This window comes from Meleagris gallopavo, chromosome 17, assembly GCF_905368555.1.
Source record: "Meleagris gallopavo chromosome 17, MGAL_WU_HG_1.1, whole genome shotgun sequence".
NCBI classification, from domain to species: Eukaryota; Metazoa; Chordata; class Aves; order Galliformes; family Phasianidae; genus Meleagris; species Meleagris gallopavo.
Genome location: NC_139420.1, coordinates 56,085 through 79,646, shown reverse-complemented (window position 1 = coordinate 79,646; position 23,562 = coordinate 56,085). Strand labels below are relative to the sequence as shown.

The 23,562-nt window shown below is 38.9% G+C and overlaps 1 protein-coding gene across 5 annotated transcripts in view; it reads left to right on the top strand.

The window, feature by feature from the left end:
- Positions 1–23,013, top strand: part of LOC100542338 (clathrin heavy chain 1) — a 41,132-nt gene extending 18,119 nt beyond the window's left edge. Inside the window, exons 6-34 of one of the 5 annotated variants that reach the window (XM_010719946.4) lie at positions 745–918; positions 1,226–1,423; positions 1,831–2,031; positions 2,153–2,305; positions 2,902–3,024; positions 3,784–3,921; positions 4,153–4,317; positions 4,735–4,915; positions 5,230–5,393; positions 6,385–6,510; positions 7,182–7,324; positions 7,841–8,075; positions 9,907–10,029; positions 10,388–10,533; positions 10,922–11,105; positions 11,659–11,851; positions 12,286–12,443; positions 12,536–12,700; positions 13,113–13,220; positions 13,560–13,727; positions 13,834–13,983; positions 14,927–15,058; positions 15,379–15,489; positions 15,912–16,082; positions 16,529–16,750; positions 17,433–17,453; positions 20,626–20,701; positions 21,131–21,178; positions 21,698–23,013. In XM_010719946.4, the coding sequence (XP_010718248.1) occupies positions 745–918; positions 1,226–1,423; positions 1,831–2,031; positions 2,153–2,305; positions 2,902–3,024; positions 3,784–3,921; positions 4,153–4,317; positions 4,735–4,915; positions 5,230–5,393; positions 6,385–6,510; positions 7,182–7,324; positions 7,841–8,075; positions 9,907–10,029; positions 10,388–10,533; positions 10,922–11,105; positions 11,659–11,851; positions 12,286–12,443; positions 12,536–12,700; positions 13,113–13,220; positions 13,560–13,727; positions 13,834–13,983; positions 14,927–15,058; positions 15,379–15,489; positions 15,912–16,082; positions 16,529–16,750; positions 17,433–17,453; positions 20,626–20,701; positions 21,131–21,178; positions 21,698–21,813 (4,293 nt within the window). In that variant the 3' untranslated portion in view covers positions 21,814–23,013. The remainder of the gene's footprint in view (positions 1–744; positions 919–1,225; positions 1,424–1,830; positions 2,032–2,152; positions 2,306–2,901; positions 3,025–3,783; positions 3,922–4,152; positions 4,318–4,734; positions 4,916–5,229; positions 5,394–6,384; positions 6,511–7,181; positions 7,325–7,840; positions 8,076–9,906; positions 10,030–10,387; positions 10,534–10,921; positions 11,106–11,658; positions 11,852–12,285; positions 12,444–12,535; positions 12,701–13,112; positions 13,221–13,559; positions 13,728–13,833; positions 13,984–14,926; positions 15,059–15,378; positions 15,490–15,911; positions 16,083–16,528; positions 16,751–17,432; positions 17,454–20,625; positions 20,702–21,130; positions 21,179–21,697) is intronic. The other 4 variants (XM_010719947.4, XM_010719948.4, XM_085238627.1 and 1 more) reach the window with 4 other exon arrangements.
- The last annotated feature ends 549 nt before the right edge of the window (positions 23,014–23,562 follow it).

Below are 23,562 nucleotides of genomic sequence, written 5' to 3'. Positions count from 1 at the left end.
GAGAGCCCTATCTTAGTACCTCCTGTAGTAGCAACAGAGAAGAAGGTACCTTAGGATATTAATAGGAAATGTTTTTTTAGGAAAAGAACATGACTGGTTACTTTAACAGACCAAACTTCACTTAGCATGTGAAAAACAAACCATCTTGGAGCATGTAACTGCTGTCCAATCTAATATACCAGCTTTGTAAATGAACCAAGATAAGCCTTAATGAACTGAGGTGAACAATGCAGACTGTGTGCATGACAGGCTTCATGGGCTCTGAAGACTTGGTCCAAAGTGGAAGTACTTCTGTCTAAATACAGTATTGGCTTGAAGGCCTATTTTCTAGCTAAACAGTAGTCCTCAGCAGCTGAGCCTGGTTCAGGTTCTGCTGGTGCTTTGATTGGTTCTTGCTGGAAAAGAGTGGGATTATCACACAAGATTTCTGAAAATATACTTGTACTGGCGTATCTGACCTGAATATTAATTATGCCCAAGCTATATCCCTCATCCTCACTCATTAGAATAGTATGGTCTTTGTTGCAGATGAATCTTAGTTTTCCTTCTGCATGTGTTCAATGGAGGTATGGCTCTGACTGGCTAGCAGAGCCATTCATTGCACAAAGAAGCCTGAAGCTGTATTTGTTTCTAGTGTTAGTGCAAAGGCATGTCATTGCAGTACTGTCTTGTGACTAGGCTAAAGGCAGTTGTCTTAACTGTTGCTGTGTTAGTCTATACTAGTAAAAGATTATCTTTTGACAGATTGGAATTAAGCATGGTGTTATCTACCTGATCACAAAGTATGGATATATTCATGTGTATGACTTGGAGTCTGGAGTTTGCATCTACATGAACCGTATTAGTGCCGACACTATTTTTGTCACAGCTTCTCATGAACCTACCTCAGGCATTATTGGTGTCAACAAAAAAGGACAGGTAACTAATCCAGTAGTCTGTTTTTAAGTCTTCTAAGGCTGAGATGGAATGTAAGTAAACCTAATGAGTGACTTGATATAAGAAACATCGTTTCAGGGATTGAGTAACTACTTGATTTTTTTTTTTTTTTTTAATCCATTTTTTAACCTCTCCTAGCACAGACTGCTTGAAAGGAGAAACTGACTTGTTTTCTTTTTGGGTAATCTGCTGCTTTGCTGACAGGCTGAATAGATATTCAGTTGTTGTGTTATGTACAGTAGTATTGGAAAGGACAGTAGGTCTTAGGTATGGCTTTTATCCTTTCCAGGTGCTTTCTGTATGTGTTGAGGAAGACAACATTGTGAACTATGCTACAAATGTTCTCCAGAATCCTGATTTGGGTCTGCGTATGGCTATACGTAGTAATCTTGCTGGTGCAGAGGAATTATTTGCCAGAAAGTTTAACACACTGTTTGCTCAAGGAAGCTATGCAGATGCTGCTAAAGTAGCTGCATCTGCACCAAAGGTGAGTTATTCTAAGGGTAGAGGTTAGAATCCATCTAGATTGCCTTAGCTTAGTTGACTTGCACTTCAGCACTTGACATTCAAAAGTTAAAATGCTTCAATGCTAACCTAAGCTCTCTGTAGTTCACTTCATTGTTCTGTCTAATATATTCTCCTGTATAGCATTGAGGAGCATCTGCCATACTTTTCCAACACAGACTTGACTAGCTGTGGGCACTGACTTCTTTCTAGAAGATCTTTGGTTTAGGTTTGATTAAAATCTCCACCCTGAAAGATTAAGAGCTATACCCTTCAGTGTATAGCTGAACTTAACAACTGCTTTGGTGGTGGTGGTGGTTGTTGTTTTCTCTAACACTATTCAGCTTTCACAAATTAAATGTTACTTCTCTGTATCATGTGCCTCTACAGGGAATTCTACGTACCAGTGATACAATCAGGAAGTTTCAGAGTGTACCAGCTCAGCCAGGGCATGCCTCTCCACTGCTCCAATACTTTGGAATATTGCTTGACCAGGGACAGCTGAACAAGTTTGAGTCTCTGGAGCTCTGTCGCCCTGTTCTACAGCAAGGCCGCAAGCAGCTGCTAGAGAAATGGCTGAAGGAAGACAAGGTAGGCTTGATCTTGATGCTAACTTAATTCAACTGCGTTGTAACAGTTGAGTGTGAACGACTCTTTCGTTCATACTACATATATGGATGCTTGTGCTTGACAAAATATCGCTTGTCTTCAGCTGGAGTGTTCAGAGGAGCTGGGAGACTTGGTGAAGACAGCTGACCCAACCCTTGCGCTCAGTGTCTATCTTCGTGCTAATGTGCCAAACAAAGTGATTCAGTGCTTTGCTGAAACTGGTCAATTCCAGAAAATAGTACTGTATGCTAAAAAGGTAAAATTGTTTATCACAAGCTGCTGGACTCTATCTTATGTTTAATGTGTACATTCTCAAGTTACCTTCCATGAGAGGTTTGATTTATCTTACTCAAAAACAGGATAAGTAGCAAAGATTAAGAAATAGTAGAGTTCATAGTATGTGACTAAGGTCTAATGGGTGTGGTTTATGAAAGTTGAAATCAGAGCCTCCAGAATTCTGTATACTATCAAATTATGAACTGTCTCAAGCTTATTATAAAAAATGACTCTCCTTAAATCATTAAGGAAGAGATTTTTTTTGACAGAATTACAAAGTAGTTTGTGTGATGTGTGCTTATAAATTGTGTATGATAATGCCTTGAGCCTCTTGATTTGTTTCTAGTAATTTTCTGAGTCAACAAGAAAATTGCCCTTGAGTAAGTTCAGTTGCTAAATAAGCAAATAATGAATTTGTGTTGACATACAAACAATGCTTTTGTCTGAGAATTCCTGGAAGATGGAGAATGGGTGTTACAAGCTTCAGTGTGGCTCATAGCACTTACGCTACAGATTTAGAAGGCTTAAAATATTTAAAGCTTTCCAGACATGCGTGACTCTTCCTGAAATCTCTAGGTTGGCTATACCCCAGACTGGATCTTCTTGCTGAGAAGTGTGATGAGAGTCAGTCCTGAGCAGGGCCTGCAGTTCTCTCAGATGCTGGTACAGGATGAGGAGCCTCTGGCTAACATTAACCAGGTGATGCCTACAACAAGAGCACTGGTCTCTTTCTAGACAGAGGTAATAGCATAGGACCGTTTTGGGAACTGGTAAGGCCAGTTCAGATCTTTAGTTGGCTTGGTTAGAAAAGGGACTAAACTAGTCAAGTTTGGTTGCCATTGGAGGCAAGTGTTGTCTAAAGTTCTTGTGCAAGCTGTCTTTATTACAATAATCTTGATCCTGAATCTGCCGCAGTCTTAGTCTAAGCAATGAAGAATGTTACTGTCAGTTTAGAAAGCTCCTGCTGACTCTAGTAGAGTGTGTGTGAACTCTTACAGTAGCAGAGGTACAGTAGCAGAGGATTTATAGGAAATAAATGAGCACTAAAATGAGCACTTGCTCACAGAGGCCACTTGTGATTAAATCATCAGACAACAACTTACCTTATTAAATAAGTGAAGTTTTTTAGAAAAAGGAAAGGGTTAACTTTTCTTGCAGAAACTATCCTATCAGAAAAGAAAGGATGGGCTTTGCTTGCTTGTTAAAACTAAATAGTTGGTGGCAAGGTCTGGCATAATAGGTCAAAGTAGTGCGCACCTTAAGTTCTAGAGAAAAAGTGTGAAATTTTTGTCATCTTTATTGTCTTATGATTAAAAAAAGTAAATATAGCATATTAAGTGCTAGGATGAGCTGCCTTTCTAGACAGGCTATTAGCGTATACAGATAAAAAATATAAATATTTATATATAAAAATGTGTATATATAGACTCCCTTTTCTAACTTCATGATTGTCAACAGATTGTGGATGTGTTCATGGAGAACAGTCTTATTCAGCAATGCACATCCTTTCTGTTGGATGCTTTGAAAAATAACCGCCCAGCAGAAGGCCACCTTCAGACTCGTCTGCTGGAAATGAACTTGATTCATGCCCCACAGGTAAGACTTTTAACCTAGTTCCTCCAAAAAATGAAGGGGAAAAATCAGAAGGCTTGTGCTGATATTCTGCATCTAAAGTTCTTACAACCATCTGATGTCTGATACTGATGTCTATATATAGTTTACCAACATGAAAGACTATGAGTGAGTCACTGTTATGTCTCTCCAACAACTTTTAGTCTGAGCTGTTGTGGTTTTCTAACTGTCTGCATATGGAATCTAATCTCCTAGGTTGCAGATGCTATCCTTGGAAACCAAATGTTTACACACTATGATCGTGCTCATATTGCCCAGTTATGTGAAAAGGCAGGCTTGCTCCAGCGAGCTTTGGAACACTACACTGATCTCTATGATATTAAACGTGCTGTTGTTCATACTCATCTCTTGAATCCTGAGGTAAGTCTGTGCAAATGAAAGCCTCAGGTTCTGTAGTTGAAGTGACCACTGCTTAGCACTCCAGTAGCTGCTAAAATTCCTGCAGCAGCTTTAAGATGTTTTGTAGGTACCTAAGCAGCACGTGTAACTGTGACTCAATAACATTTATCCAGTTAATTACTAGACCTCAGTCTATACTTTTGATGGCTTAAGTTTGCCCTCAGTTTCCTGCGTGGGCGTTTCAAGTCTGCCAAGCTGCATTTTTGCTCTAGCTGTAAAAAATGAGTCTGTCAGTCTGTTTCATTTCAAGTCTTCAGTCTTACTGCGTGAAAGATTTACCTACAGTAGCTGGGGTAGAAACTCTGACTAATTGTCACATTTTTAAAAATTGGTTGAATCCTCTATAACTTACTGAGTAAAGCTTCTTTCTCTTCGCAGTGGCTTGTGAATTTCTTTGGCTCTCTCTCTGTTGAAGACTCTGTAGAATGCTTGCGTGCTATGCTGTCAGCCAACATTAGGCAAAACTTACAACTCTGTGTACAGGTTGCTTCTAAATATCATGAGCAGCTTGGCACCCAGTCTCTTGTGGAGCTTTTTGAATCTTTCAAAAGCTATGAAGGTACAGTATTAAAAGGAAGAGCAGATACTAAGGACCTCAGCTTTTATGGGAAAGGTACTTTCACTTGGTTGGATCCTAGAATGCCTTTATTCAAGTGCATTCTTGGGATAACTCTTGTTCTAGAAAGCTTTTTAGCCCTCTCTTAGAGAGAAAGAAAAATCTGGAAAGGAGTAAAAAAACCCCAAAACTGGCTTTCCTGTAGTTAAATAAAAACTACTCTTAGCAATGTTGAACTAAGTTATAAAATGAAGTTCATAAGTCTGTACTTACTTGACTTGTCTTTCTAACTGGATTAAAAATGTAACTCTTTTTAGGACTGTTCTATTTCTTGGGTTCCATTGTAAACTTCAGCCAGGATCCAGATGTTCACTTCAAATATATCCAGGCAGCTTGCAAAACTGGTCAGATAAAGGAAGTAGAAAGAATCTGCCGTGAAAGTAACTGCTATAACCCAGAACGGGTGAAGAACTTTCTGAAGGTAAATTCTCTGTCCAACAAATCAATCTCTGTAGAGTAGCAGAACTTCAGTCTTCTAAAGGGGGGAGAATACCAACTCAAGTTTTAACTGACGTGGCTATAAATAGTCAACTATGTAATTGGAATAGGAATCCAGTCCTTTTCCAGGTATGCAGTAGCTCCTTGGCTATCTCTGAAAAAACCACAGTTCCTTTACAATTAACCCATAGAATCAGTAAGGTTGGAAAAAAACGGAAAGATCATCTAGTCCAACCATCAACCTTCCCTCATGCCCACATATTGTTCATCAGTTGCTTTAATGGTGTTGAATTGGCATGATCCAAAACATGTCAATTTAAACAGCTGGATTGTTGCATACCAGCCTTTATTCCTTTTGTTTGCTAGTCTAGACACTGCTGCAGTGTCTGAGCAGCTTGGAGCTGTGACTGAGTGGACTGTAAGCATCCCAATCCCACCGCTCTCTTCCTTCAACTGGTGTACAGAGATTGAGTTGGGTACAAGCTATCTTCACCTTACAGTAGACGGATCAGTGTTGGCAGAAAGAAGTAATATGCTGAAGTATTCAACTGAAACTTTAGCAAAGGCATTGATTAGACAAAGCTCAGTAAAACCAGAGTCAACTGTCATAATGCTTTGCGTACTTTGTGACTGGTAAAGTGGGATTTTAATGCCATTTTGTTTATGCACTAAGTTCTTGGCCTGATAATGGTCTTCTGAATGGATATGTGAATAGATAGTCCTGCTGAAGCTAGGGATGTAGGCCTAATGTGTGACTTGTTTGAAGAGCTTAAATTTAAAACTCAATTGCTAGACTGACCATATGATTTTCATAGTGGTTAACTTGCTTTTGAAGTTAATTGTTTGCTCAGCAGTCTTAAATTAGAATGTTTTGTGATTTCTAGTTCTGAAACAACTCAATTATGCTATACTGCTTTGAAAATGCTTTAACAAATGGTGAATGCTTTCTCACATTTTTTTCACACAAAACATAGGAGGCAAAGCTAACAGACCAGCTTCCTCTGATCATTGTCTGTGATCGATTCGACTTTGTTCATGACCTGGTGCTCTACTTATATCGCAATAGTCTGCAGAAGTATATAGAGATCTATGTACAGAAGGTAAGACAAATGCACTTTTAAGCTGTTGCTCTTTCCTTCCAAGAAATTTACCTTTTGGTTTGTTAATCATGGAATCTTAGAGTGGCTTAGTTGGAGATCACCTAATTCCAACTGTCAGCAGGGTTGCTACCCACTAAATCAGACTGTCCAGTTTCCCATCCAATATGACCTGGAATGCCTCCAGAAGAGGGGCATCCACAGCCTCACTGGGTAACCTGTTTCAGCACCTCAACATCCACTGAATAAAAAATGTCGTCCTCATATCTAACCTAAATCTTCCCTCAATTAGTTTAAAGCCATTCCCCTTTGTCCTGTAACTATCAGACTGTGTAAAAAGTCTGTCCCTCTCCTGCTTGTAATCTCCCTTCAGAGAGAAAGGATGCAATGAGGTCTCCCCATTACCTTCTTTTTTCCAAGCTAAACAAACCCGAAATTAAAGCAAAGCAGATCTGGCTGCATATTTCATGCTCACGCTTATGTGGATGCTTTTTCTGAGCTCTTGTCTATCACAAGCCTACGAGCAGAGTTTTTCCTAGAATTCATGTAAAAATTGATTAGTAACTTAAAATTCACTGTTCTTAAAGCATAGTTTAAACTTTTAACTAGAACTTTGTGTGGAGGACAGGGAATGGGCACTAATGACTGATTTTAATAGTGGTGGCTTATTTTAGGTGAACCCCAGCCGCATACCAGCAGTAGTTGGAGGGCTTCTTGATGTGGATTGTTCTGAAGATGTCATTAAGAACTTGATCATGGTGGTTAGAGGCCAGTTCTCAACAGATGAGCTGGTGGCTGAAGTGGAAAAAAGAAATCGGTAATGAAGATACACCTGTAAACACCATTCACAGGCTTTCCTGACCCTGATGTAGACCCAAGTTGGATGCAGCTTTTTTGAATGATACATTATTAATATTGGTTGTTTTTTGTGTGTCTTTATAGAGAAACAGCTTAGATTTGCTAGCAAGTCTCCTCATTGTTTGAGCAATATAGGAATGCCCAACAGCACTGCATGATGAATAATACATTTGAACATTTGCCATCCGTGAGATGTGCCTTGGAGTAAATCTAGATAAAACTGTCTTCACAGTGTCATTTTTGACACACAGCGCCTTTTGTAACTAGTTTGCAGTTACCTGTAAAATGAAAAAAATGATTGTAAGTGTTAAGAGACGTAATAGAACAGAAGTTGAAAAGAAAGATGACAATACTTAGTGGAACCTGCAGGCGTCTCTTACATTTAACTGAAGGTCAGATATGGCCAGATATTAGTTGATACCTGTCAGGCTTCCTTAGCCCAACTTACAAACCTCAAATGTTTGCTTCTTCAAAGGCTTAAATTGCTGCTGCCATGGCTTGAATCAAGGATTCATGAAGGCTGCGAAGAACCTGCGACTCATAATGCCTTGGCCAAAATCTACATTGACAGTAATAATAATCCAGAACGGTTCCTTCGTGAGAATCCATACTATGACAGTCGTGTAGTTGGCAAATACTGTGAAAAGAGAGACCCTCATCTGGCCTGCGTTGCATATGAGAGGGGCCAGTGTGATCTGGAACTCATAAAGGTTAGCAAAACTACATTTATAAACATGTTAAAGAACGTACTTGCTGCCTGAGGTGAAAGCTGAGTTAGCAGTTTGTCTAACATTTGCAGAATCATGTCTTGCAGCCTCACTCAGGATTTGAGATAGACATGAATCTTCTGCATGGAGGCAGTAACATTTGTCATAACAAGGAACTATAATGCTCTGTGTCCCAACTAAAATTATGTAATTGCAGATTTAAGGTGCTATTTATGCTTTTCATTCACAGACTGCTCAAAATTAGATCAAGTTTGCTGGGCTCAGCTGATAAGTATGACAACTGTTAAATCTTTGTTAACTTAGGGTATCTTTGTTCTTTTGTTTTGAGCCTTGAGCACTTGATCAGCAGAAGGGACAAGTTGCAACCTAATTTAACACTACAGGAGGAAGAAAGGTTTTCCTGAAACTTCAGTTTGAAACTAGAAAGGGGAATGTGGTTTTCCTTTGTCATGGCTGACCTTCAGAGAGCTGCTCTGATGCACAGCTAGAACAAGGAAGAATAAATGTTGACAGTTCAACTGCAAGGACCAGTTCAGATAGCATTCCTCTCCTATCTAAAACTTATTCATTCCTCAAACTTCCCTTGGAAGTTCAGGGACAAGTGAAATTTGTATGGTTCTCCAGACACGTAGTGTCTCATACTGAGCATTAGAGCTTAATGTCAGACTGCAATGCTAGTGACTGCTGTGAAAGAAAGCATTCTCCTACCTGCATTTCTGTGATAGTACATACAAAGACTGTCAGTTGTGTAGGGGTAAGAACTGATTTGTTCTTACCCTGTTTAAAAAAGGAAGTAAATGTTATTTCCTGACAGGACTTGCACTGTGGCAGTTAGAATGGTGGTATTATCTAGTTTTTCTCTGAAAAGAGATAACTTCCCTGTCTGAAGCAACTATTTTTGAAGTGATACCTTCTCTGTAGCTGTAAAGTTAAAAATGTAACTAGCTGTATCCAGCTCATTTCTTACTTCAGGATACAAAGGTGGCTCTCAATTGTTTTGATAGGAGATATTGCTAGGATAAGCTTGAACTTCCTGGATGTGTATGAACACTCCTCCTTCTGTATGAACTATACTTAAAACATTGCTCTTTCCTGGGAATGGGCTCAACTTCTGTAACTAGGCAACTTACAAATGTATATTGAAAAATAAAAGTGAGCTACTACTAATTTTCTTACAACAAAGTACTTTCAAGAGCTAATAATGGTACTAACAAAGTATGACCTGTTGGTAGAAGAAAGTGAATAGGCCTTCAGGTTTCTACTCTTCCAGCTGGCAATATAAATTAGTGGCACTAATAGGGTCATAATTCATAGCTACTTGTTGCACTTCTGTAGGAAATTCCACATTTATTGGTATTTTAACAAGGGAAACCTAGCGACTTGCTACTCTGAACATTTCTAGAGTAAAATTAATGACACCAAATATGTAACCTATTTCTGGCTTTAAACACAAGCACCGTTCCTCAATTCACTATTTACGCTCCCCAAGTAAGTGACTCCCTTTCTAGATTTAAAATTTAAGTTCTTCAGGCTTCTGCAGGTCTTCACTTCAAACAGAAGCAAATAGTTACTGTGAAGCCACTGTCACAGTATTTGTGTGTCGGGCAAAACCAAGAGAAGCTATAGGAATTCTTCTGGAGACCTTCTCTATGAGCCTTCCAGATCGAAGGTTGGGTAAGAACTTTGTGGCATTAGCATTGGTCAGCATCTAGTTTTAGTCAGTCTTTTAGAATGTCTGACTCATAGCTAGTTAACCCTGTCATGTGATACTTATCCTCAATTTTAATTCTAATATTTGCATCTTCTCCTTCAGGTATGCAATGAGAACTCACTATTTAAGAGTGAGGCTCGCTATCTAGTACGCAGGAAGGACCCTGAACTCTGGGCAAATGTTCTAGAAGAAAACAACCCATTCAGACGCCAGCTTATTGACCAAGTACGTTGCAAAGGATAAGCTATTTCAGTATAAGAATTACTCAGACCCAATATGGAACGTTAAAGTAACTGGCTTCTCCCACGAGGCCTCATCTCAATTGTGCGGAAGTTTAAGAGTTTGAGTGTCAAGTATTACCTCAGAACTTCATGGTCAGAAAACTTAATAAGATATTGCTTGTTCCTATGAAGTGATGTGCCTCTACTTCATTTGCTATGCATTCTGAAAGTGCAATTTTAATAGCCATATCCACTTCAGAAGTAGCTCCTTCTTACTGAGGATGTCAGTTCAGAAACATTACATTGTTGCTCACTGAAATGTCATTTTGGAAAGGCTTATACTCTCCCACTTTCAAATCCAGGTTGTCCAAACAGCTTTATCAGAGACACAGGATCCAGAGGAGGTTTCTGTCACTGTGAAAGCCTTCATGACTGCAGACCTTCCAAATGAATTAATTGAGTTATTGGAAAAAATTGTCTTGGATAATTCTGTATTCAGTGAACACAGGTAAGAAGAGAGCATTTTTCCCCCCCCAAATTTAGCACATTTAGTATGTCTGTTTAGGTTGTGAAATAATCCAAGTTATTTCTTGGATCTAAGACCTAAACACTCCTAAATGTGAATTGTCAGGTGAAAAAGCAGAATTTGAGACGTTATGTGTTTTAAATGTAAAGCTTGTCCATGCTATTCAATTTGCAATGATCTATTGAAAGAGAACAGCACCAACACTGGCGATCCATTTCTTTTGCAAGGCAAATATCAATACTTATCAATCCGGGGATGAAAGGTTGTTGCTATCAATGGCAAGCAGCTGTATGTAGCTGCTTTTGTTGCATGTACAATACATGTCACTTAAGAAGGTGTTATTTTGCACTGCCTATGCCTTTTGTTAAAGGAATCTCCAGAATTTGCTGATCCTGACTGCCATTAAGGCTGACCGCACTCGTGTAATGGAATACATTAATCGACTGGATAACTATGATGCTCCAGATATTGCAAACATTGCCATCAGTAATGAGCTGTACGAAGAAGCCTTTGCTATATTCAGAAAATTTGATGTTAATACTTCAGCAATTCAGGTGAGCAGTTCTATACTCATGAAGGTTTAGAATGCTAGTAATAGAAAGAATGGGAAGAAGTACATTATTATTGATTCTCCCAGACCAACTGTAACTTAAATCTCTGAGAGGTAACAGTATGGTTCCTATATGATATCAGATTGTAAGGAGAAGTGGGAATGTGTCTGAAGAATAGCATAACAAATTCAAAGTAATAACTTCAAATGCATATCTGTTCAAACTAATTAAAAATGTTTGTGTATTGTGCTACTTGCATGTGTGCTGTGTTTGATTCTGAGTGGCTTCCTCAGAACCTTACACTTGAAGGGGGTAGGAGAATTGAATAGTATCAGGTGTTATCTTCAGGAAAGCATACTGATTTCAAGGCAGAAGAGAAATGATAGCAGCAGGAGTTTTATTCTTGCTGCCTCTACTTTACTGGATAGAAATAACTTCTTCTAAAGGCAGTTAGTTTTGCATTGCTTGCTTAAAACAACCTGTATGCTTGAAGAAGGACAATTTAAGGCTTTTTTTAAAAATTTTTATTATAACTTGCAACTTCGACTTCAAACAGGTGCTGATTGAGCACATTGGGAATTTAGACCGTGCTTATGAATTTGCAGAGAGATGTAATGAGCCAGCAGTATGGAGCCAGCTAGCCAGAGCGCAGCTGCAGAAAAACTTGGTAAAAGAAGCCATTGACTCCTATATAAAGGCAGATGATCCATCTGCCTACATGGAAGTTGTTCAAGCAGCTAATAGAAATGGTAAGCCAAATCATCCTCAAACTTAAGGATGCTCAGATATGAATTGGGTTATTTCATCTACCTTAAGCGGTAAGGATTCTTGAGATTTGGAAATTATGTTTCAGAGTAAACTGGATCAGCTAATCTATGGATTAGTGAGATTCCTGTCAAAAAGGTTGTCTGTGTTGCTACATCAAAGAGAGACCTTTGTGTAGTGATAATTTAGACAGTTATGGCCTAATTACAGCCAAGTACAGTGTATTGATTTAGCTGTATGGCAGAATTTGGCTGTGTGAAGGTGGCCCATTGTTTAGTGGGGAATATCTTATCTCAAGTGTGAATGGTTTAGTATCAGTATCACAGAGTATTCTAGTAGAAACTGTTCCTAACGTGGGCAAGGGAAGCAATACAGAACAACTAAATAGAGAGCATTAAACGTTTCTTCTTTCTTCAAGATAACTGGGAGGACCTAGTCAAGTTCTTGCAGATGGCCAGGAAGAAGGCTAGAGAGTCTTATGTAGAGACAGAACTTATTTTTGCCTTTGCAAAAACTAATCGTCTCTCAGAACTGGAGGAATTTATTAGCGGCCCTAATAATGCCCATATACAGCAGGTATGCCTTGATCACTCTTCGCATGTCTGACTTGCTGCTTAGCTGACTTGATTCTTGCTGTTACCCCTGCTTACTTCGGACTTCTAATCCAGGTTGGTGATCGTTGTTATGAAGAGGATATGTATGAAGCAGCAAAACTACTTTATAACAATGTATCTAACTTTGCTCGCTTGGCATCTACCTTGGTGCACCTTGGAGAGTATCAGGCAGCAGTGGACAGTGGCCGCAAAGCCAACAGCACAAGGACTTGGAAGGAGGTAATTTTAAACTTGTGTTTTCTGTTTATAGAATGTGTTCTGGTATTGCTTTTGAGCATAACTGGACTCCTTTGCTCTGTCAGTAATGTGGGAATTAAAGAACAGTTGATTCATGTTCATCTACAATGATCTCTGATAGTGACTTGCTAACCATTTCTGGCTGCAGTGCATGTCTGTATCTATCAGCTGTCACCTCCCCAAAATTAGAAAACTGGATTTTTATAATAGTGTGAAATGTGAATGGCACAGATTTCAATGATAGAACAATCATTATAGTAATACCTGCTTGGAAATGGAGTAAACCTTGAGTTTGGTAAAGCTTTGTTAATCAACTTTGTTCTTTGATATGAGGAATTGATGTAAGCATTGCAGATTCTGCTGTGAACTCACCATTTGTTACCTCTCATTGCAGGTATGCTTTGCCTGTGTGGATGGAAGAGAATTCCGCTTGGCACAGATATGTGGCTTGCACATAGTCATCCATGCTGATGAACTTGAAGAGCTGATTAGTTACTATCAGGTTAGATCACTGTTTATGCCCTAGAAAATTTATAGGGCTTGCTTATATCTGCTAATAAAACAGTCACAGCTAAAACTTGACACCCTGTGAGACTGATCTTTAATGACTGAAGAAGTGAATTGAATACATTTTTTCCATTTTGCAATAGTTGCATTTAATTTTTTTAATAGTAAATGATATAAGGATGGTAGTTTTCAGATTCCCACCTTTTGCAATTTCATTGCCTCACTGGAGTAGTGTCTTAAAAAAACTCATTTGGGAAGGAGAGCTGATTGAATTAAGCTTTTAGTGGTAGCTGGCCATAAATCTGCAATTAACAATTATTTTCTTAATATCCAGGATCGTGGCTACTTCGAAGAACTGATTGCCCTTCTGGAAGCTGCCTTGGGCCTAGAGCGTGCTCACATGGGAATGTTTACTGAACTCGCCATCTTATACTCCAAATTTAAGCCCCAGAAAATGAGGGAACATCTGGAGCTCTTCTGGTCTAGAGTTAATATTCCAAAGGTATTCAGCAACTACATTGCAAGCAAAGTTAGGAAGATGTCAGTGAATGCAAGTGAAGAAAGGAAGATGTCAGTAAACCGCATTGACTATTATCTTCTTTTATCAGGTGCTCAGAGCTGCAGAACAGGCTCATCTCTGGGCAGAACTTGTATTCCTCTATGACAAATACGAGGAGTATGACAATGCAATAATTACTATGATGAATCATCCTACTGATGCCTGGAAGGAAGGACAGTTTAAAGATATAATTGCCAAGGTACGTGTTTTGTTTTCAGCTGGGACAGTCCGGTATGACTAGTTAACTGAATTAAGGTGCTGAAAGATTATTTCAGAACTGTGGCAAAAATGCACAACAGAATCCCCATCTAGAAAGACTTGCTTAAGCTACTTCTTCCATGTTTTCTTTAAAAAACATGTAGTTAAAACAGAACTTATAAATTTTTTATAAAGACATGTTAATGGAAGCTCATATCCTTTGTTTTCTGTTGTGCCTCACATCCTGTTGAGTAGCATCAGGTAGAACAATGTTTTCAGGGTATGTTCAGGATCATAGATCACAGGCAGGAGGTATAAACTCCTTAGTTTCTTTGAAATTGACCACTGTCTTTGTCTGAGGATGTAACAGTTCTTGAGAGACCTTTGCAAATGTTTCCAGCTGTTTCAGTGGGAGAACTGGGCTGGCCAGTCCTATGAATGTAGTGGAGAATAGTGGGATGATGAATAGTTTAGATAAGATTCCAGATTACATACCTATTCATACCTATTCTTACTGGTTTTACAGGTTTTAAGGCAAAAAACAAACAAAAAGAAAACCAAAACTGTGTGTGTGTGTGTGTGTAAAAAAAAAAAAAAAAAAAAAAAAAAAAAAAAAAAACAACCAAAACTGAAGAGTTCAACACATGTCACGCTACCTCTAAGTCTACTAGGATGCTGATACCAGGTTCTCTTAACAGTAGATGAGATTGTGTTGGTTTGGACTACTCCTGGTAGGTTGTGACTTCACCATCTGGAAGCAGATGACACAAGGAGCACTCATAAAATTGAACAAGAATTCTGAATGCAAGTGTAAAGCTTCTGGCTTGTAGAAGGAAACTTACTCCTTTAAGAATCAGATAAACTTTATGCTGAGTTAAGTGACCCAAACTAAGCAGCTTAAATTTACTTGCATTTGAAATACTAACTAGTGTGTAACCACATAGGTGGCGAATGTGGAGCTGTATTACAAAGCCTTGCAATTCTACTTAGACTACAAACCTCTGCTGATCAATGATCTTCTGCTTGTATTATCTCCACGACTGGATCACACCAGGACAGTCAATTTTTTCTCGAAGGTTAGTTTGAAGATACTGAATAAACAGGAAGTCCAGCCTCTGTCTGGGGAAGAAAGAGCTGGTATCTGTCAGGTGGTTTTACCTCCAGCATAAAGGACTGAGAAGCAGCCCAATCCTAGTTTGATATGGGAAGCACTAGGAGAGTTAGCATAACTGGCTTAAGAGGCCACTTAATTTTATTTCTGGCGACACAAAACGACATGCTGGCAGTTCTGAAGGATCCTGAAAGTAGGCATAAACTTTTGTAATAATGAATGGGAATTTGTTGTGACGCTCAATACTCCTGGTTTAATCTTGTATTAAAAATATCTCAATTCCAGGTTAATCAGCTGCTTCTAGTAAAGCCTTATTTGCGTTCAGTGCAGAACCACAATAATAAAGGAGTTAATGAAGCTCTAAACAACCTTTTAACACAGGAGGAGGACTACCAGGTAAGCCTCACAAAAGATACTAGTACTTCTGAGGCGTACATCTTGTTCTTCAACAAGATGAAGACAGTTTGATTGTTTCCAAGCTGACAAAGCATGTTTCCCTTGAGCAGAAGGGATCTTCTGCAGTGCAACAGTAATGGGGTTGTAGAATCAGAACCTCTGGGGGCATGCATTGGGGCTTGAGTCACAATATGATAACCTGAAAATGAAGCAGATATGTTCATATATCTAATATATTATATTAAAGACAACCTTCAAGACAAAAGCCTGAAATGTGAATGGCAAACAAGCCATAGCCAGCCATAGCATCGACATCCACCTGGAAAAACTTAAGCACTTGAGAAGCATCCAAGCATAGCTCACTTCTGTAGTGCTCATCTACTACCATCTGGAAGCATGGGTAACAGTTCTCTCTCAAACAGGGTTTGAGAGCTTCCATTGATGCCTATGACAACTTTGATAACATAGCTTTGGCTCAGCGTCTGGAAAAGCATGAGCTCATTGAGTTTAGGCGTATTGCAGCATACTTGTATAAGGGTAACAACCGCTGGAAGCAGAGCGTGGAGCTATGCAAGAAAGACCATCTGTATAAGGTGAGTTAAGGTAACCTTTCCTCCTAACTGTCAAGTCTGATCTGTGAAGCATAGATCTTCTGGAAACTGAATGAATTCTTTTCATATCTTTAGTTTGTTCTAATAAATCTTAGCCCTTCGCTTGGAATTTAAGGAAAGAATCTTGGAGTAGAATAGCTTGCAATTTCAAATTTATATCTTAAATCTAGTTTGATAATGCTATCCTGTACTCAGATCGCTCAGTATATACCAATTGCATCTGTACAGTTTTCACTCAAAATAAGAGGACTTAAATGAGCACATATGTTATGACTCTACCTCCTACACAACATGTACGTTGATATGAAAGACTAACTTCATGTTTTGCGTAATACTCCACTTATCTAGCTAGTAGTGGCATGTACGTAAGGTGGAGAGAAAGAAACTAACAGGCAAGGGTCAAGCTTAACTGCTGTCCTTTTCTGCAGGATGCTATGCAGTATGCTGCAGAGTCCAAAGATGTAGAACTAGCAGAAAAGCTGCTTCAGTGGTTCCTGGAAGAAGGCAAGCAGGAGTGTTTTGCAGCCTGCCTTTTCACATGTTACGACTTGCTGCACCCAGATGTAGTCCTCGAGTTGGCATGGAGGCATAATATCATGGACTTCGCAATGCCTTATTTCGTCCAAGTGATGAGAGAGTACCTCACCAAAGTGAGTATTGCATAGGCTAAGAAATTGAAACTTTTAGTTCGCTGTACGATTAGTTTTATGCAAACTGAGTAAAGCTCTCTGCATGTACTTGGAGTGTTATTATTCCTCACACTAAATCCTCTGGGAATTTCTGAGTTCAGTCACTTCAGGCTAAATAGCTTAATTTTTTAATAGGCAGCTTGGGACTTGAAAGAGATGTAGTTAACGTCTGCTTTCAACAGGGGACATAAGCAATGGTATGCTTTTTAGGGCATCTCCGTAGTTGATTAAACTATGAATTTGCTAGAGAGAACTAGTATCACTTTTTGCTTGATGTAGCTGTGAAAGTACTCAGTTTTCTTGTTACAGAAAGCATAGCTTCTGTGTGACTAACAGTACACCAGCCATACCAGTAGACTGCTGAAAGTGAATTTTCATTGAAAACAGAATTTCAGGAGCATAATCTGTACAATATCAGTAGTTAGTCTTGAACTGAGAGAGGAGAGATTCTGATCATGTGCTGTCTTGAAATGCTTGTCTCAAATAGCTCTAGCATATTAAACTAAAATTCTTCCTTAAAAGGCTCTACGGTTGCTTAGATAATCAGAATTAAGAATTTTTTGAAGTCAGTAATGTAGAAGTTAGTGCTTCAGATTGCCTCTAATCAGTCATGTTAAGAATTCCCCTCTGAATTTTCTTGCAGGTTGATGGGCTGTTCTATAAGGTGACACTCTGATTTCAAACTTTGTGTTCATTTGCTTCTCTCAATATCCTAGGATTCTCTTACAAGAATCTAGCTGTAGCTTCTGCCAGAAGAGCAGTGTCATTTAGCTCTAACTCATTTTCTATTCACTTTCTAATGCTACAAGGATGACTGTTCACGAGTAACTTGAAAATCCAACCAGTCTATGCTCTTTTTTTCACGGGAAATGGAAGCAAGTGATTGAAGACTTGACTGTTGGGACTCCTGATTATTATATCACAAATACCTTGTGGCAGAGAGGATGATGTTCTTAAAATGAAAGCAGTTAGCACATAACATGATGTGTTCTGAGTGCAAATTACTTGTTAAAATATATTACTAGAGTTTGTAGCTTTCCAGGCACTGTGAGCTTGACTAGCAATCTAAAACATCAGTAAAAGTTTTGCATAGATCTTGAACTCCTCATATTCCACTGAAGGAAAACTTGCCACAGAAGTGTATTCTTCCAAATAAGGCTTAGGTTAAGATCGTGGGTTTTAAATTGCTGGTTGGATTTACAAGCAGTTACTTACTAAACACTGGATAACTTGCCAGAAGGAAAATGTACGTGGTGAAAATGGTTTACATTGAAACTAATTTAGTCTGAATTAACTACAGTCATAGTACTAGAGATTGGGTTTTGAGTGTGGTATGTCTAAAATTTTGTCATGTGTCTAACTTTAAAAGCCCAGAAGAAATTGTTAGTTTATCAGTGGAGTATTTATGTCTTCTGGAACTTACCTTTGGTTTAATGCGTAAGAGAAAGATGTGAAAGCCTGTGCCCCAGAAGGAACTAGGCACACACAGTATAATAGCATTCATTTGGAAACTTCTTCAAAAACTTCACTTTCAGGCAGCAAATCAGAAAGATGTTTAGCCTCTGCTGAGGAGCTGCTGCTTTTGTCCCTTCTTCAAGGTGTCTGTGTTCAGCATGCTTGCAGTCTTTTTCCAGCAGAGGGAGTAACTGACCTTCTGCTCCAAGCTCCTTAGTGCTTTTGGGGCTGTAAAGAGTAAAGACTAATTCAGGAGAGTGGGAATTAGTGGTCATAAGTACAACAATATACCTTATTTGAAAATGGTAGCTCTTAATTACTTTGGCCCATATTAATAGGGATAGTACTCATAATGCTAATATTTAATGTCATTCTAAAAAATTGTTAGGTTGACAGCTGTAAGTTTGTGATTTAACCCTGCAGATGGCTGAGCACTACACAGTCATTTGCTCACTCTCCCCACTCCCACTGGGATGAAGGAGAAAAGTGTTTAAATAAATAAATAAATAAAAAACAGCAACTCCAAACCAACAACAAAGAAGAATTAGTGAGTTAAAACTATTTATTAAGATAGGGAGAAGGAAAATAGTTACGACTATATGTGTGAATACGTGTGTGTGTGTGTATGCATATATATATATATATATGTATATATGTGTGTGTGCATATATATATATATGTATATATGTGTGTGTGCATATATATATATATATGTGTGCATATATATATATATGTATATATGTGTGTGTGTATATATATATATGTATATATGTGTGTGTGCATATATATATGTATATATGTGTGTGTGCATATATATATGTATATATGTGTGTGTGCATATATATATGTATATATGTGTGTGTGCATATATATGTGTATATATGTGTGTGTGCATATATATGTGTATATATGTGTGTGTGTGTATATATATATATATATATAGGTGTGTATGTATATGTGTGTGTATATATAATATATATAGGGGTGTGTGTGTGTGTGTGTGTAGGTATATATTAAGTGATGCTCAAGAAATTGCTCACCACCCCCTGGCTAATGCCCTGCTATCCCCTTGAGCAGCAGAAGAATGCCAGATGAACTACCATCCCCTTCAAAACTCTTGATGTTATATGGTATGGAATATCCCTTTGGCTGGTTAAAGTCAGCTGTCCTAATCATGTTCCCTCCAAGCTCCTTGGGCCTTTCACTGAAAGTGGCCTTGGCTCTAAACAGCACTGCATAGCAGTCAACTGTAAACATCAGTGTTGAAAACTATTTTTCTCCTAGAACCAAAACAGAGCATCATACCAGACACTCTGGAAAAAATCAATTCTATCCCAGCTGAAACTAAGACAAAGTTGAACGAGTTAAAGACCTATGGCTGCTGAAGTTTTTGAGGAGCAAGCTTCAAAAATTCAGGGAACTGTTAAGAACTAGGTAACCTCCTTGAAGTATATTAGAAATCCCTTTTGCAGCACTTGTCAAACTGGATGTGATTCTTTTAGTGGGAAAGGAGGCTGAGGAGCAGCTTGGAGGAAAAAAAAAAAAAGCACTGAGCTAACTGAAATATTTTTCAGGGTCTTAGTACTGCCTGCATCTGGGAATGAATTTGTATGATTTTGTGGCTTTACAGCATTCATTCTCAGTGGTTTGCCTATGAATATGTAACTTTTTAAACCTGAATGAAGGAAGGTACTGTTGCCTTTTCTCCCCACCCTTTAATTCTTTTTTCAGTTTAAAGCTGTGTTCCGGTTTCCTGCGCTACTGTAACACTTTGGTAAAGGACTTTGTCATGAACAGCTTTGTTTCTCACAACTCTGGGTTCTATATAGAAGCTGATACTACTAGAACACATGGCTCTAGTTTCCTCCAAGAGGAGTCTATGTAAATATTAATGCAGTTATACCAGTACTCTCTAACACAGATTTCTAGTTGTAGATAAGATCTTAATGGATCTGGAATATTTGTACATATCTAGGTGCTCTTTTTTTGAAATGGGGAGGGCTTGCAGGTTAATAGATAACTGTAAATTAGGCCCGTTTGAGATGATCCTTGGAACTACAATCTGTTGGCTTGTTTTCTGGGTCACTGAGTTAACAGTGAATAGAAGAGCACTATGAAAAACCATGCACTTTTAAAGGTAATGGTGTTTTTTCTCCACTACCCGTGACAGCAATTGCAGTAAACTTAAAGCAAACTGGGAAGGCAAGCTTACAAATGTGCAGAATCAGTCTGCATGTTTGTGTGTTCCCAGCCACAGTCTCCAAACTAGATTAGTAACAAAAGGATTCCTTGATAGCTAAGGTACCAGACATGAAAACGCTCATGTGATGGTACAGTTCCTAGACAAGTCCTTCATACATCTCCTGTTCACTTTAATGTAGGTGGATAATCTTGATGCTTCTGAAAGCCTAAGAAAAGAAGAGGAACAAGTAACTGAACCTACTCCAATAGTATTTGGTATGTGAAATACTTGGTTTTAATTGAGAACCTTTTGTCACTCTGGTCTCTTTGTGGAGGTATCTTAAGTGACTTACCTCCAAAGTAAGCTTGCCAGAAGCTAGCAAAGTGGTTGTCTCTGCTAGAAAAGGTGTGCCAGTTGAAGGGGCATTAAAGTACAGCTAAAGACCTACTTCTCTTACATGGCTCACAACACTAGCTTAGGAATAGGCTTTTAGCATAGTAACAGGAGAGGGGATACCAAGGTGTGCCCAACTCCAGAAAAAACTTATAAAGCATGCTAATTCCTCCTACTGTTCAGTCCAAGAGGAATGTGTCTGCTTTCTGCTCTTCCAAGCTGAAAGGCAGACTGGCTTTCTATTTCATTCATTTTGAGACAAAAGCAGCCAAAAAAAAATGTAGCTGTCCTCAAGTGTGCTGCTATTTTAGAAGCCCTTCTGAAGAGGCGTTCTGCTAACAAGCGTCTAGAAGTGGCTGGTAAGGGAAGGATGTGAATGGTTCGCTGTCTGATATAAACATTAACTTTAAATCTAACTTATGCATGAAGCATGCGTGCTCTTAGTTACGAAGACAAATCTGTTGAGGTGTGTTCAGACCTTTTGCAGCACTCTCTGGATTGAGACCTAACAGACTGAACTAATTGCTTGAATTGCTTTACTATTCAATTCTGACCATGCATGGTGTTTAAATATATCAGTTTGGCTTTTAATATGGTCTCTTCAAAACAAGCCATCATTATTGTACGCTCAAAAGCAGTTGATATTCCTCTTTCATCTGAGTCCTGTCTTGCTTTTAGTTTTAGGGTAGCAAGAGCAGATGACCTAAACGCCCACTCTGCTGCATGTTGAGTAATAGTGTAATTTGCTAATGTGTGCTTGCACTGTGGCCGATTTTTAGCTAAAGCGTCATAATCTTGTCCCATAGTACAGCTAGTATTAGGAAAGCTTAGGTACATAAACTAACTCTTTTTTTTTTTTTTTTCTCATGCTTTTCCAGGCCAGCAGTTGATGTTAACAGCGGGCCCCAGTGCAGTACCTCCCCAGACAAACTTTCCATATGGATACACAGCACCAGGATTCACCCAGCCACCTGTTTATGGTTTCAATATGTAACTAGCTCTCTGACAGACCTTCACTGTTTCTTCTTTCTTCCCGTCCCTTTTTAACTTCTCAAAGGAGCATATGATGCTCCTAAAGGCAAAGATGACCTTCTGTTGTCTTAACACACTAGCTGCCCTGCTCAATGAGGAGACTTCAACAGGATGCCTGTTACTGTTATTTATTGATTACTGTCCGATTACATTTCAACCTCTGAAAGGCAGCTTTTGTTAATGACATTGTGAGACTCTCGTCTGAAGTTAAGGCACTGCTTCACTAACTCATATAGCAATAACTGCTTGAGGCCAGGGAGAAGAGAGCATATTTTTCTTTCTTTTGCGAAGCCTATTAAAGGTAGCTGGGAAATTGCCTGGTACCAAGTTGTTGAAAAACTTTAGCTGAAGCTGCTGAAGTAGCAGGGTTGTTAACAATTCAGTGAAGCATCTCCTTAATGAATTCATCTGACTACTCCATTTTGTTTGCAGTCCTACGTGTGGGGGAAAAAAAAAAAAAGGGCTTTCTAATACTTGTGCTCTGAATGTTTAGAGGAATAATGGGAAAGTTTCCTTTTCTGGACAATAGTGCTGTTGGGGTTCGATGCTGTTTGAGTCTGTTCTGTATTTTCTGGAATAGATCTGAAACTCAAAGCAAATAAATCTTCTCATGCCAGAGAGCAAATACTTCCCAGATCCTTTTTGTTTATCAAGAGCGAGACCATGTTACTTGTTGACATTTAATGGTACTAAAGGAAGCTTCATCTGTGTGTGGCAAGTGAATGTGGGAGTGCATATGGCCTGCCAAAGTTGTTGAGGTGCAAGAGCACAGTATCAGAACTAGGAAGGTGGATATATTACTAAAATAATGAGGCAGTAGGGACGTGATCCTGTCTTTTTATTTGCACCTTTAGTTGGTTCTGGCATTGGTTTCCTGCTACACTATGTTCCGACCTTGTCTGATGGGCAGTCAGCTCTATCTGAATCGACAAGTTTCAGAGATTCAGTTCTGCTGTGCTGCAGTAGCATCAGTGGTGTCTACCACCTGCCTCTTTCTTTTGAGAATGCCTGTGAGGTTGTATTACTACTTTGTGTCGCTCTTCAAATACCTGTATCATTAACATTTTATGTACTTAGATAACAATGTATAATTTATGGTTATGAATCTTGTGCTAATCTTAATTATTATAAAAGTCCAACTATAAACGTAAATCTGCAGTAACTATTGTGTGGCTCTAGTCTTCGTATCCTGGGGATGGGTCTGGTTATTAGTAATAATCTGCCACATCAGGTATCTTAAACTGAAAACTAAGGATGCAAGGCAGGAAAAAGGGAAACTTGTGCCAAAGCACATAATATGGAGGGCTCAGCAAGTGACTTACAAGGGATTAGCGGTCTCTTCACTGGACACATCAGCACACTTTGTCACGTGCAGAGATAATGCTGCAGGAGGCAGTCACATGCTTATGTAGCTTCATTCATTGGTCTGGAAAATCATAAGCACAGTCCTGTGCCAGAGGAGATGATACTGTTAGTCTTCTATGCTTTCTCCAATGAAATGCATTAATTCAGCAGCAACAGCAGTGAGCTACACCTTTCATATCATATTCTACTTGAATGGGGCAAATAGTCTTTAAATGTCAACAAGTATAGAATTAATCGTAGAATCATAGAATAGTTTGGTTGAAGGGAACCTTTAAGATCATCTAGTTCCAACCTGCAGCTATAGACAGGAGCACCTCCCACTAGACCAGGTTGCTCAAAACCCCAT